Source organism: Bombus huntii, chromosome 14 (genome assembly GCF_024542735.1).
Source record: "Bombus huntii isolate Logan2020A chromosome 14, iyBomHunt1.1, whole genome shotgun sequence".
In the NCBI taxonomy this organism is placed as follows: Eukaryota; Metazoa; Arthropoda; class Insecta; order Hymenoptera; family Apidae; genus Bombus; species Bombus huntii.
The window spans coordinates 4,781,221-4,793,668 of record NC_066251.1 but is presented as its reverse complement, the minus strand read 5'-3'; the positions used below and the strand labels follow the sequence as shown (position 1 = coordinate 4,793,668).

Genomic DNA, 12,448 nt, shown 5'->3' with positions numbered 1-12,448 from the left:
GAAAAAATGTACAAGTTACAATATATTTATTACAAGCACGTGTTTTGCAAAATATTATCAAAGCGTTTGAACAGTCAACTGTTAATCATTTGGTTGGTAAAAATGAAATGTCATTTATTCGAGGTTTGAATTTAATGAATCTAATACCATATATTCAATGATCAACGATCAGCAGGAAATAATTGACTGTTCTCAAATACAACGAATAAACTGTGACAATAAACTTTTATATACATTTTCAAATTGCAATCAAACTGTGCCAATATAATCGCGACAGTCGACTCTGATTACGATGTTAATGAAACTCCAAAAAGTTTCATCTAACGCGCGTAATACATTCGTCAAAATTTTCTGTGTTAAGTGTCCCAATACTTTTGTCAGTCACTGTAATTATGCATGATGTAACGGTACTTGTGAAATCTATGATCGAGAATCGTCTAGGAGCGTGATCGTTCAAGTTGAATATTTTACTTTCGTCTAATAAAAATACTGGAATATTACAAAAAGGGTGGACGGGACACCGATGTTTTCGATTTCATAAGATTCCACGTGCGATGGCGAGGCGGCGGAACGAGTGCACCTATGCGTGGGTGCGATTGCGCAATACAATTCGAAATTCAAATTTCGCTTCCACGAAGCCCGAGGATCGAGCAGGCGAGACCGAATCTCCCTTTCTTACCGGATTCCAGGTATATTCCTTATCTCGATAGTTGTCTGCCTTCGTGAAGGTGTCAGAGGAAGAGAGATGTATCCGAGTCATGTAAATTGCAGCATTTCCATTTTTTCCTTCTTGTCTACGTGTTCTCGCGCTGCCTTTTCACCCTTGACCGAGCTGTATCACACTTAACATTTCTCTCTCACTGTTATTTTCGCACGTTTCAATTCCAATCGGAGAAATAATTCGACAAACGTGGGCGACGCAAACACGTCCATAGTTTTTCCCCGAATTGCGACCAGTCGTTTTACATCAGGATATCAAGGAAATCTGAACAGTCGTTTGACGTATCAAGAGAATCTGGCAACTGGTCGAAATCTTAACAGAGTTTGGGTTCGTGGAGAAAGTCATCGAACCTACATCACATTTTGTCTAGCGCACAACCCGGCTACTATTATCAATGTTTTTCTGCGTCAATCGAACAATCGATGATTCCGCCGAGCTGGCGTAAGAATATATAAGTTACAAGGATTACGCGAATTGCGCAGAAATAGATTCTGATAATTGTACTGCGAATCGTATTTTTATATCTTAATCTTACTTTTGTTTTATCAAACAAGAAGATATCTAAGAGATAGTTCATACTTTTCCATAATTTCCTGAAGTGTAACCTCCTAATCTACAAACTTTCTATCGATTAAGCAAAGATGATTATATTCTCTTATCACAAAAATATGAAAATGAAGTTGAGAATATAATATACATATATATATATATATCTTTCATAAAGTATATACATATTTATTTTAGAGTAAGTTTAGAACTAGGCTAAAACAAGTGACTAAAACTCATACGCATTTAGATTGAAATGGTTAAGAAATTTATTAAAAATAAGAAAACACGATTGGGTCTAAAATGACTAAAAGAACGCAGCAAGTTTAATTACATTTGATGCTTCCTGAATGGTAAACTTTCCTAAGAACTTAAGCTACCCCAAATTCATCACTCTTTTACAAACTCGCTGAACTGAAATTTCTACTGATTTCAAAAAGCACCCAGTCACGAATGAATGTCTCCTAGGATGTTAATCGAACGATCCAGATTAATACGACACGGGGTGTCCACGGGCCGGTTCCGAAAGGGTTCCGCTCTATTCCTCATCCCTATCCGCGACGCGAGGGGCCTGACAAGGCCGACAGATAAGTGTTACGATTGCAAACAACAGTTTGATGGCGAGGCAAGGCCCCGCGTTATTTATTTTGGTACGTCTAGACGCCAGATTGTCTGTCCGTACGTCCGAATCGCGACGGAGGATTCGGAGGTGACGTCAGACGTGACTGTATTGCATCGTCGCGTCGGAGAGATTCGACGATTCGACTTGTCTCTCTTCGCCGGATCAAATTGCATTCTCTCTCTCTTTCACCCGACGTCTGCCATCTAACTTCTCTGTTGTCCGTCAGTATCATGTGGCCTCCCTCTTTTTGTACATTTAAATGCGTGCACGTGTCTGCGTGTGCGCAGCGACCTGCGATTATATGCACCCGTGATCCAAACGCATCGGTCAACACAGTCGCTCGCTGTAGCTCCGGGGGTGAATAAAGTATCCCTCGCATTTTCTTTCTCTTTTCGTGACCCCGTCCATTTGTTTACGATCGAGGTGATCCTGCCGCTGCCACATATTCATTCGATTCCAGAAAGATCGCATACACCCGGCTAAATTTACCCTTTTGGTAGACTGGTCCGAACGCACGATGCGTTCAACGAAAATTTGATTCAGAATTTTCCAGGCATCTTCTGATGTGAAGGTGTGTAGGAGAAGAAGGAGGAGGAGGTGTAGTCTAGCAAAGTTTATCCTGGACGATGGCTACCTGCCAAGAGAAATCAATCATTAATAAAGAGGCTTTCTTGTTGCAACACATCTTCAACTCGCTTTAGACAAACCGAGGGATAACCGAGGATAACCTAAGATACAGAATAGAATCTAAATTTATCTTAATTCTGAGAAAGATTTAGCATGAAAATTTATTCTATATTATTCTAGCATTCTTGTTAAAAGATACATTTCTACTGTTGCAACATACCTTCAACTTGTTACAAGGATAACCGAGCATAATCTAAGATACAAAATAGAATGTAAAATCTTAACTTTCAGCAACTTCTTTATCGTTCTATCATTCTTATTCAGAAATATGGTGTTAGTTAACCCTACCTAGGCTGAGAATAGATACGAACGACTGTTATGAAGAATTTTAGACGCGAACCATTTCCGATAAATCTCGCCCTGGCGCACTATAACATATCACAAATGATTTATTTCAGAAAGCAGACGGTCGCCTGGCCGATGTCTGTCCAGCAGAGAGACAGTCACAGCAGACAGGTTCAAAGAACCGAATCCTTTAACCTAATTTTCAGATTCGGTCGCGTCACCACAATTTACGTCGTCCGTCGAAAAAAAACAAAAGATTCACGACCTTTCTAATCTTTCTCGTTTGCAGCCAAATTTATGGATTTTCACACGGATCCCGGCGACCGATTCGATCACGAGCACGGGTTTATTTTTCGTCCCGCTCTGTCTCTCCCGGTCTCTCTCAGTCTGCGCTTGTTTTTTCCCCCTTTCCTCGTTCCCGTTCTTCTTTTTGGGCCCCGTCGTCGACGTGCTTTGCCACGTATTTTCACGCACGCACGCGGAGGCTGCATTTATTAAAAGCGATACATTATGATTCAAAGATCATATCTTGGGATTCGTCTAGACGGTGGAGAGGGAGACACCCTATAAAGTCGTACGTGGCTGCCCCTGAAACAAGCAACCGAATACAAGGTGCCTTCTCGTTCATTTCTTCTCGCCTCCGAGCCACCGTTTTTCGTTTCCTTCTTTTCTCCCGCGAGCCCCTTCGTCACGCCAGTCCGCGTTCCTCTCGAACACGTGAAAACGTCTCCCTTCTCTTCCCACACCACGAACAAATCGTTTCATCGGACGAAAATTCTTCCGAAAATGTCACATGGGGCGAATTCACGTTCCTAGATTTGTCATGATATACTGATCCTGAATCCCTCGTCTGCATCTGGCGAAGAATTATTCCAAGTAGCATTGGTCTGCATCTTATCGAATAGAACATCGCCATTGCCAAAAAGTGGGTCTGTGAGATACCTATTTTGACATTTCGAAAAGACAAAGGGGCGAACAGGAGAGATAAGAATCGTTGGAAAAAGGGAAAAATCGAGCAGACGAAGAAGAAGAAGAAGATGCGAGCGCGATAAAGCGTCACGGAGATCGAGAAAAGGCAGTCGACCGCGGGATTTGGGCGAGCGAGGGAAAGGGATTACCACACGCGCGCGGCGGGTGGAGCGAGAGGAACAGACGCACGAAGAGAAAGAGAAAGGAGACGAAGGAGAAGAAGAAAAAAGCGAGTGATCGTAGTAACACCGGCGCGTCTCCTCTCGCGGCTTCGTGCTTGTCTCGGAATTAGTGAGTAGACAGAATTATGTCCGTGAGCAGACCAGCTCGGCTCAGTTGAGACTTACTGCTCAGCCCGTGCACACGTATGCTACGAATCTTTCCTACTTACATATATACCGCGGCTTCCTGATGCGATTAGACTAGTCCGCGATCACCCGCCACAGAGTATCACGGACCAGTTTATTTAACACTTCTTCGTAACGCGGATACACAGCCAGCGTCTTCCGTCAACGTTTGTCGATCCGTTCTCTGGGTCACTCGCTACGACGAGAAGAACCACGCGGTTTTCAGCGAACCTACCTCGTCACGACGATTGCTTACCTTTCGGGGGTTGTGAATTCCCTCGCGCGATAAAAATGAAAGACTCCATTGAACGATAACAGTGGCTACATTACCGTATCAATGAACGAAGTGGTGGCATTTTCTGCCTTCGTACGATCCTGACAGAGAGAAAGGGACAAAACAAGTGAGAATTTCTCAGTCTGAGAAGAAGAGTTTGATGGTGGTCGTCATGGAATTCTCTGGGTTCTTCGTGTTGTTGTTGGTCGTCTCGATTGCAAACAGTGTCTCGGGCCACCATCATCACCGCAGTGTGCACGCGGACGACAAGAAGAAGGGAGATCTGATGGACCACGTGAAAAGGTACGCGGCCAGTGACAACGAGAACGTGGTGCTCTCCGAGGGCGACAAGAGCAGGAGTCTGAGGGGCGAAGAAGCTAAAGGCACCGTTCCCTTCAGCGAGAGGAGGCTGGAGAAGATGCTGGAGAAAGCTATCCTAAAAATAATCACTGGCGATCTCAGCACGGGTGACATGTTGCTATTAAAAAGCCTAAATTACAGTCTAGAGGAAGTTCTGGCGATTCGTGAGAGGGAGCTGAACAAGAAGAAAGACGAAGAACTGAGGAAAAAGGAAAATATGAAATCTTGGTCGAAGGTGTTGTACGGAGATGGAGAAAAGAAAAGTAGAAATTGGAATAAAAATTCCATGGACCGTTCGTCTTCGAAGAAACCTGATTTTGAAAACGTTAAACGAGAAGGTAAAAAGAATCGTCACGTGGATAGGTCACCTTCTTACAAAGATTTCGACTTTGAGGCGTATAATCGACAGGCGATCCTCGATTACGAGAACTTACCCTCCAACTTAGAATTTCAGCAATCCTGGTCAGAACCCACGGTTGTCGACTACGAAGAAGCTACCAAAGCTTCCAAGGAGCAGGATGTCGCAAATAATCTTCATCGTGACTTTGACAGAGCTATGGAGCCTCACGTGGTCTTTAAGATCCGATACGATGACTCTGAGTTCGATTCCAGCTCAGGTTCCGAGGAAAGTAACAAAAATCATCTTAGAATGCCTAAACATCACGTTTCGATGATGAGACATACAACTTCGAGGAATACTGGCAATTCCTTTCATGCATCCACATCGTCACCGCTCTCTTCAACTACTGCTACTACTGTGCCTTTGGTTTATCAATTGAGCAGCACCAACATAAAGGGTAACTATCTAAACAATGATCCTATAGCAACCACACTTTCAACATCGAGTGGCGTCAGTACCACCAAGAGTACCATTTCAGATAAAATTTCGGAGGACAAAAATGGTACAGATACCGTCGTTCATGTTACCAATTCTACTGATAAAATAGAAGTTTCAAAAAGTGTAGAGAAACTTAGTGAGAATAAAAGGATCAGTGAATACGAAGGACTCGAATGGGTCGAGGATGACGTTTACAGAGTTATCCCTGAATTCGTGGATTCCCTTGGTTTCGAGAATACCGAGGATAATGAGACATCTGACTATGAAGACTCTACTCACGATTCCCGACTAAATTGGAATCCGGAGGATAACGAAAATGATACGTTGGGGTATCTAAACGACACTCCTGATTCTGTCAAGCTCTTCATGGCCAACAATAACGTATCCGCCGGCAGCCTTCCCTTAGCCAATTTGTCGTCCTACCTGCAACTAGCCATTGCTCATCGACGAGGGTAAGTGAGCTAATCAATGTGTTTTATGATTCGACGTTTTCCTAATCTATGCTTCAGTTCACTATGCTCTTGATAATTAAGATATATTTCTATGTAATTAATTCAGTACAGATTCGATTCATGGGGGAAGATTATAAATTTCAATAATCGTAGATGGCTCGATATTTTTTTCATTCATTATGTTCCTCTTTGTCTCATTCATTTTTCACATTAAATGTTGTTTATCGTGTGTCTCGCTTTGCAAATATGTCTAATAAAAAAATCTATACAATGTGCTTTTTGTGTCTTTTAGAGGAAACCTAACCTCAAGCTTCGACAGGTAAGCTTCACCCTGATGGCACTATGATCTGATGCTTTTTGGGTAAGGGACTCGGTTTACCGAGCAAGATGGACAGATAAATTCTGTCGAACTCTTTTTGTTTTGCTCCCCCGGCCGACCGGCTGCCTTCCTTCTGGCTTGGCTTGCATAATCTAAAAATACATTCTCTCTCATCACGATTATCTCATTGCTCGTATTGCATGAGATACGATTTATTGCGATAACAACAGGAGATCTATTCTCCACAGAGGTATGTTGTGTCTGCATGAAAAGGTAACACGCATTCTTCCCTTCTTACTCTTTCCCTTGAAACCAAATCGGCAATCTTCTCTTTAATTATCGTAATGAAAGAAAAAGGCAAACGGTTTTCCAACGACGTAACCCAGACCTGTGCTCGCGAATACTTGACGACAAAGGCGTTCTCGACGAATCATTGCCCCCGCCACGTAAAAATATCTCGATGGCCCGTAAAAATACCGTGATGAAACGAAGAACCACGAAGCGCCACTGAATTTCTACGCCTCGGGCTGACCAGCGTCCGCTTCTTCAACCGCTTCGCCTCCCTTTTCCTCGCTGATATTTTTCTAAACAAAAAATTCAAAAATTAATTAAAGATCGTTCAAATTTTTTAGAAGAGTATTGACAAAATTTTATACCTGAACAAATCCAGTTACGAACGTAAACTATTTTAAAATGATTATGTCAAGATTTCGTGATAAAATTAGTGATTCATAATATCGTTTAGAGATTTCTGGTGCCAGCGAAAAATGATTTATCGACCAGAGTGGTCGAGAAAGACAGACGCGGGAACGAAAAGCAAGCCAGGAAGGACGCGCTGTGGAAATTCCGCCGTGGTCCCTAGCTATGTTTTTAAATCGCCCTCCTTCTCCTCCACCACCTTGGCCTCTGGTGCGAAGGCGTTTCTTTTATTTTATTAAGTCTAGACGCGTAAATGCATTCGTGTCGGCACTGGCGTAGCCTGCTGAGAGTCCTCCGGTGTACCCGTCGTTCCGCTTCTTCCTCGGGACTCTACAGGGTGATCTGGACAATCCACCGATACTAGAATCCTCTTGCTCGATTTCAAAGGTTAGCCTGGTTTCAGTCGAAGGAAAAGGAACAGAGTAATCGCAGTTACTTCATCTAAAGAATTATACGTGTTACTCAACGGTAACAACGTGGATTAGGGACGCAGATCAAGGGGAGAGGCTGATGTAAAGTGGTTCTATAGTATCAGACGGATTAATTTATTTCTTACAATGTCTATAGTAAAGCGGACGTGAGTTAGATCGCAACGACGCAGCAGCCTTAAGTTGAGCACCCTCATAATCACCGGGTGTCTAGTCAGACTGCAGTTAGGACTGCTCTCTTATGAGGTTATGTAATACATTTTAATTTAATGCGCTGACCTTGTCTATGCGTCTCTCTTCCTATGCCGACAAAGATGATGCGAGATGCGCAACGGAGAGCGAGGAGGAAGTTTTCGTCAGTGGCTCCCCACCTCACCGCCAGACGATGCAACGTGCATTTTTTGACGTCGTTAATCAGGTCGTCGTTCACCGTTTCGGGATCTAACATTTTCTTCAGCCTTCTGACCTCCGCCACCTACCAATCATCTCGCGTTAATTTTTTTCATCCAGAACAGCTTCCAAGTTTTTTCTCCTAAAAGTTATGATACTTTTTATAATATTTTAAAGATTATTCTGTAATACAATATTCGCCTGGTTGATCGAAGACCTGTCCAACTATACAATAAATTCTTCATAATGATAAAAATGAAAGATCCTTGAAGAAATTGAAGAAATCTTCTTGACTAGATTTCCACGTGCCGACGCTACTTCGTGTTCGTCCGAAGGCTGTTACAAAACCGGCGTAACGTAGCCAATTTTCTTAATACGGTACTCGGGAAGGATCACTGGATTCATTCTCATGATGCAACGGCCTCCAGACACCCGAGTCCTTCCCTTTCCCAGACGGCAGACAGACGTGACACGTACGCAACGAGACGCTGTAGAATGCGTGACTTGGACGTGGCTAGATTAAGGAGCATGTCTAGAATGGAATACAACCCGTCAAGATTTCGTGGCGAGATTTCGTCCGAATACTCTCATCCTTCTAGTTCTCCGCTTCCCTAAAGGGGTTCCTATACAAAAAAAAGTGGGACAAGTTGAAACTCGTAAAAAAGAAATCTATTTTTTTCACATTTTCTCATGGACGTCTAACCGCACGTGGTCACCATTCCCGTAACCTGACCAGTCGATTGTTTAGGAAAACCACTTCTGGTTGTTTGTCGAGCAACAACGAGGTCGTTGACGCGCGATTGGCTGCGCTTAAAGGTCCAAGTGGGCGTCCAGTGAAGCAATCCTTGCCAGTGACGTAGAGAAAAGACGCTCCTCCTTTTTTCCTGCCGGGTTTAATGACTTAGAGCTTCCATTATGCAATCCCGTAATCTCACCTGATGGTCGATGCAAGTTCTACATAGATAGACTTGAAAGTCTTCTCTTCTGTAAGTTTAATTAGTAGTTAATTAGTATTTATCGTTATCGTAAGCTCAGATTATGAGATTGTTCTCTGTTCGATGAAACATTCGAAAGTAAAAATTCATTTAATAGGAGATATTAAAATTCGAGATATAATACAAATGCATTAACACTTCCCTGCTAGACGAGACGAATGAGGTATATACGAGTGCTCGTGTCGGCTGTCTAGTCAATGTCTAGAACGTATAATAAATATCTGTGACCCACACTATGGGCCCTATAGGTCACTGACCACCATCCATTAGTCTGCCTTGCTGCCCGGAAAGCTTACACGTATCTCCAAGTGAAAATTTTTACGTCGTCATCATCAGGCACGGAATTCTTCGAATATTTCTGATTCTTTTATTTCACTTTACTCTCTAACTATCAATTTCTATCCTCGATTCAATCTAAAACTTCAGTTTCTATCTACTAATAGATTTAAATTGCAAACTCTCCTTTTTTATTGTTTTATTCGAGTATTTATATTGAGAATTTGTCGGCTGCTGTGATTTCTTATTTTCCAGTTTACTTTTTATTGCTAGTTTATATCGGTTTATAAACCTTTGTTTCTGTGTGCAGCCAGGGTGAAAAAGCCATCGAGGACATCAAGACGCGGGTTCTGGCTCTCACCGGAAGATTCAACCTCAGCACCGATGCCAACCAAGTTCAACGCGAACGACTCACCATGTTTTCACCGACCTGTAAGTTACTTAACTTGTTAACAGCAATATTTCTTAACTATGTGTAATCGCGGATTAAAAATTTAATATAGATAAATCAATTTCAGTTAAGTTTTCAGGGTCCGAAAATATAAATGCGATACAACTTATTTTTAATAAAAACGAAATAACGTATTAAACAATAGAGAATCTATAAATAAATGAAATAATGCATCAAAGAATAGGGGATCCATAAATAAAGAAATTATTATATCCGACGAGCTTTCTAATTAATAGACTAATATCTCGTTAATACTCTAAATATTTTTCTGGTATAAAATATGTATCGTTCTCTTTCACCAGGTCAAATTCCTCGGAACACGGATCAAGATGCCTGGACGGACTCATTCTCTATGAATATGCACTTTCAATTGAATTTGACTTCCAGCGATCACGTGGTCGCCGCTAAATTAAGAATATTCAAATTACCACAAGAAAACACGACATCTTCTTCAGAAAGCACGTTCGACGAGGAGGAGGAAGACGAGAAGAAGATCAGGATATCGGTCTACTATTACACGAAAACTTTGAAGAGGCATCGATGTAAGTTGTGGATTGATCTATAACATTAATTGAATAAAAATGTATTATTAACAGCGAATGATAATATTAACTGAATAAAAATTTGTATTAACAGCGAAGAAACGCCTGATGGATTCGGTTGTGACTCCTCTCACATCCAGAGGTACCCATTTGGCATTGGATGTGAGACAAAGCCTTCGATTCTGGAGACTTAACCAACGGAATTCTCATGGAAACGGAAGTAACCATGGGCTGGTAATACAAGTTGAAGATCAAGATGGCAGGCCGCTGAAACCGGCTCTATATATTCAACAACCGTCTTGCGCGGATCAGGATTCAGATCAGAAGGCATGTGAGTGTGTGCTCTAACAATACTAACTCCGATGTGACAATTTCGATTGCCTGCTTGCATACCTGCGTGACACTTAACATCGTGTGCCATAACAGACTTGGATGCCTTAGATCATTTGAATAAGTTAAATGATTCAAACAGTCGCGATTGTTGACTATCGCGATTAATAGTTTGCGAGTTTTGCTGTATTGGCGATGCTGTGTGGTTTTTGTCGTGATTTCACGCTGGCGCGCAGCCAGTTCCATCATATTGAGACTAAATTTTTATTTCATAGATAGCTACATTTTTCATAATGTAACAGCAAAAATATTTGTACCGCATAATTTACTTGGAGTAGTTATTTAAATATTTTGAGAGATAGCTTTAAAGATTTAGTCTTAGTATAATTAATGGCATTACCTATTATAAAACATATTTACAACAGTGCCTTCTTTTTCTACAGACCAGCGAGTACCTGCACTCTTCGTACGAGCCTGTACTCGTTACGTTCGCATCGTAAATGGAAAAACGGAGACGTACGTCAACTGCAGGCATTAGAGTGGAAAAGAAAAACACTTACATGCTGTGAGAAAATAGACAATCATTCACGTTGCACTTTATCCTTGGAAAAAACAAGGATCATTTTTACGAAGACCATAGAACATAATCCTTGAACTGTTGCTCGATTCAAACACATACCAACAATAAGTGTGAAATACACTTTTGTAGAAAGAATAGTCGTCATTAAGCTGCGACGTGTTTGTATCGATTATCGATCATAACTACATACTTTATAAATTCGTTAAGAAAATGGAAAAACCAATTTTTCCATTGCTATGCAATGCATATGCAATTATTCTTGCATAAGTGAATGCGTTAAATTCATTAATATAATAAAACAAAATTTAATATTTTTTATACAAAAATCATATTGACGACATTCTGGGTTTTTTTTTATCGTTCTAAGCGCGCGCAATACAAAACGCAGACAAATGCGCCGTCACCGCTGTAATTAGTTTCGTAGCAGTAACGAAGTAAAAAAACGCGCGAAAATTGCATTAGTGGCGAACTGGTGAGAGAGTGAGTATAATCCCAGTAAAAGTTTTTTTATAGACTGCTTTTTAATTTAAACAAGATGTTAACTTAAAGATGGAATGCCGTGTTATTTAAGTGCAGTAGTGGTAAGCTGTATTTTATTGTTTTTTATCATTTCTTGTAGTATGCGTACAGACCGTGGCTTCTACGAGAAAAACATCGAAATACCCGTTATTTTATGAATAATATTAGAGTTAAATTTTAGTATGATTTAATGATGTACATACCAGTGAAATCGAATCAGTAGATTGATTAATATTAAATTAGATTAGATCATGTTAGATTATCGAATAGGTTACTCTCTTGACATGTATGCATGTACACGTTGCACATGTATGTGCAAAGTAATACGCGCATATACATGTCATGCCCACGACTGATGCAACCAAATGTAAGAGCTTAGACATAGATATTTATGTTTTACGTTAATTAAGCAGTGCAAATCCGTGCTGAATTTCTATTACTACACTTTAGGTGGGACCATATAGAATATTACAGTTTGGTACAAGCACTAAGTACTTCACTATGTTGTAATGGCCCATCTGAAAGATTATGTTACTTACTATTATATGCTGTTGTTGTTTAACAAAGAAGACAACACGTTCTCAAAAATCCTACATAATTCCTGTACATAATGTATATTTAATTGCCTAGTTGTTTAAAAATAAATGGTTTGATGTCGAATTTTATGATGCCTTTATACTGAACACATTTTAAGTTTGACTCCTACCTTTTATATGATGGATTGTCTTTTAGCTGTTTTATATTTTCTTTTTAATGAAAAAAGGTATTTTTTAAGAAATAGAGCTTTTTGAAATTATATAATGTTCCAGTGTCTAAAC

At 40.7% G+C, this 12,448-nt stretch overlaps 1 protein-coding gene and 1 long non-coding RNA gene across 6 annotated transcripts; one reads left to right on the top strand and one right to left on the bottom strand.

Annotated features, from left to right (window-relative positions):
• Positions 1–2,385: 2,385 nt before the first annotated feature.
• Positions 2,386–8,828, bottom strand: LOC126873473 (uncharacterized). Its single transcript, XR_007692416.1, has 3 exons — positions 7,077–8,828; positions 6,898–7,004; positions 2,386–2,523 (listed from the first exon to the last, which is right to left on the bottom strand). It is a non-coding gene; the product is annotated as an uncharacterized LOC126873473 (long non-coding RNA).
• On the top strand, positions 2,517–12,295 carry LOC126873470 (uncharacterized). Of its 5 annotated transcripts, none has more exons than XR_007692415.1 (7): positions 2,517–6,101; positions 6,394–6,420; positions 9,519–9,640; positions 9,962–10,201; positions 10,296–10,532; positions 10,975–11,591; positions 11,731–12,295. XR_007692415.1 is itself a non-coding variant. In XM_050634338.1 (7 exons), exons 1-7 carry the CDS (start codon positions 4,612–4,614, stop codon positions 11,067–11,069), a joined length of 2,130 nt encoding a protein of 709 aa, XP_050490295.1. In that variant the 5' UTR covers positions 2,517–4,611; the 3' UTR covers positions 11,070–12,295. The 5 variants fall into 5 exon arrangements, 4 of the variants coding, with proteins under 4 accessions (XP_050490295.1, XP_050490294.1, XP_050490292.1 ...); XM_050634338.1 differs by having other exon boundaries at positions 2,517–5,608; positions 5,690–6,101; positions 10,975–12,295; XM_050634337.1 differs by having other exon boundaries at positions 10,296–10,528; positions 10,975–12,295.
• The last annotated feature ends 153 nt before the right edge of the window (positions 12,296–12,448 follow it).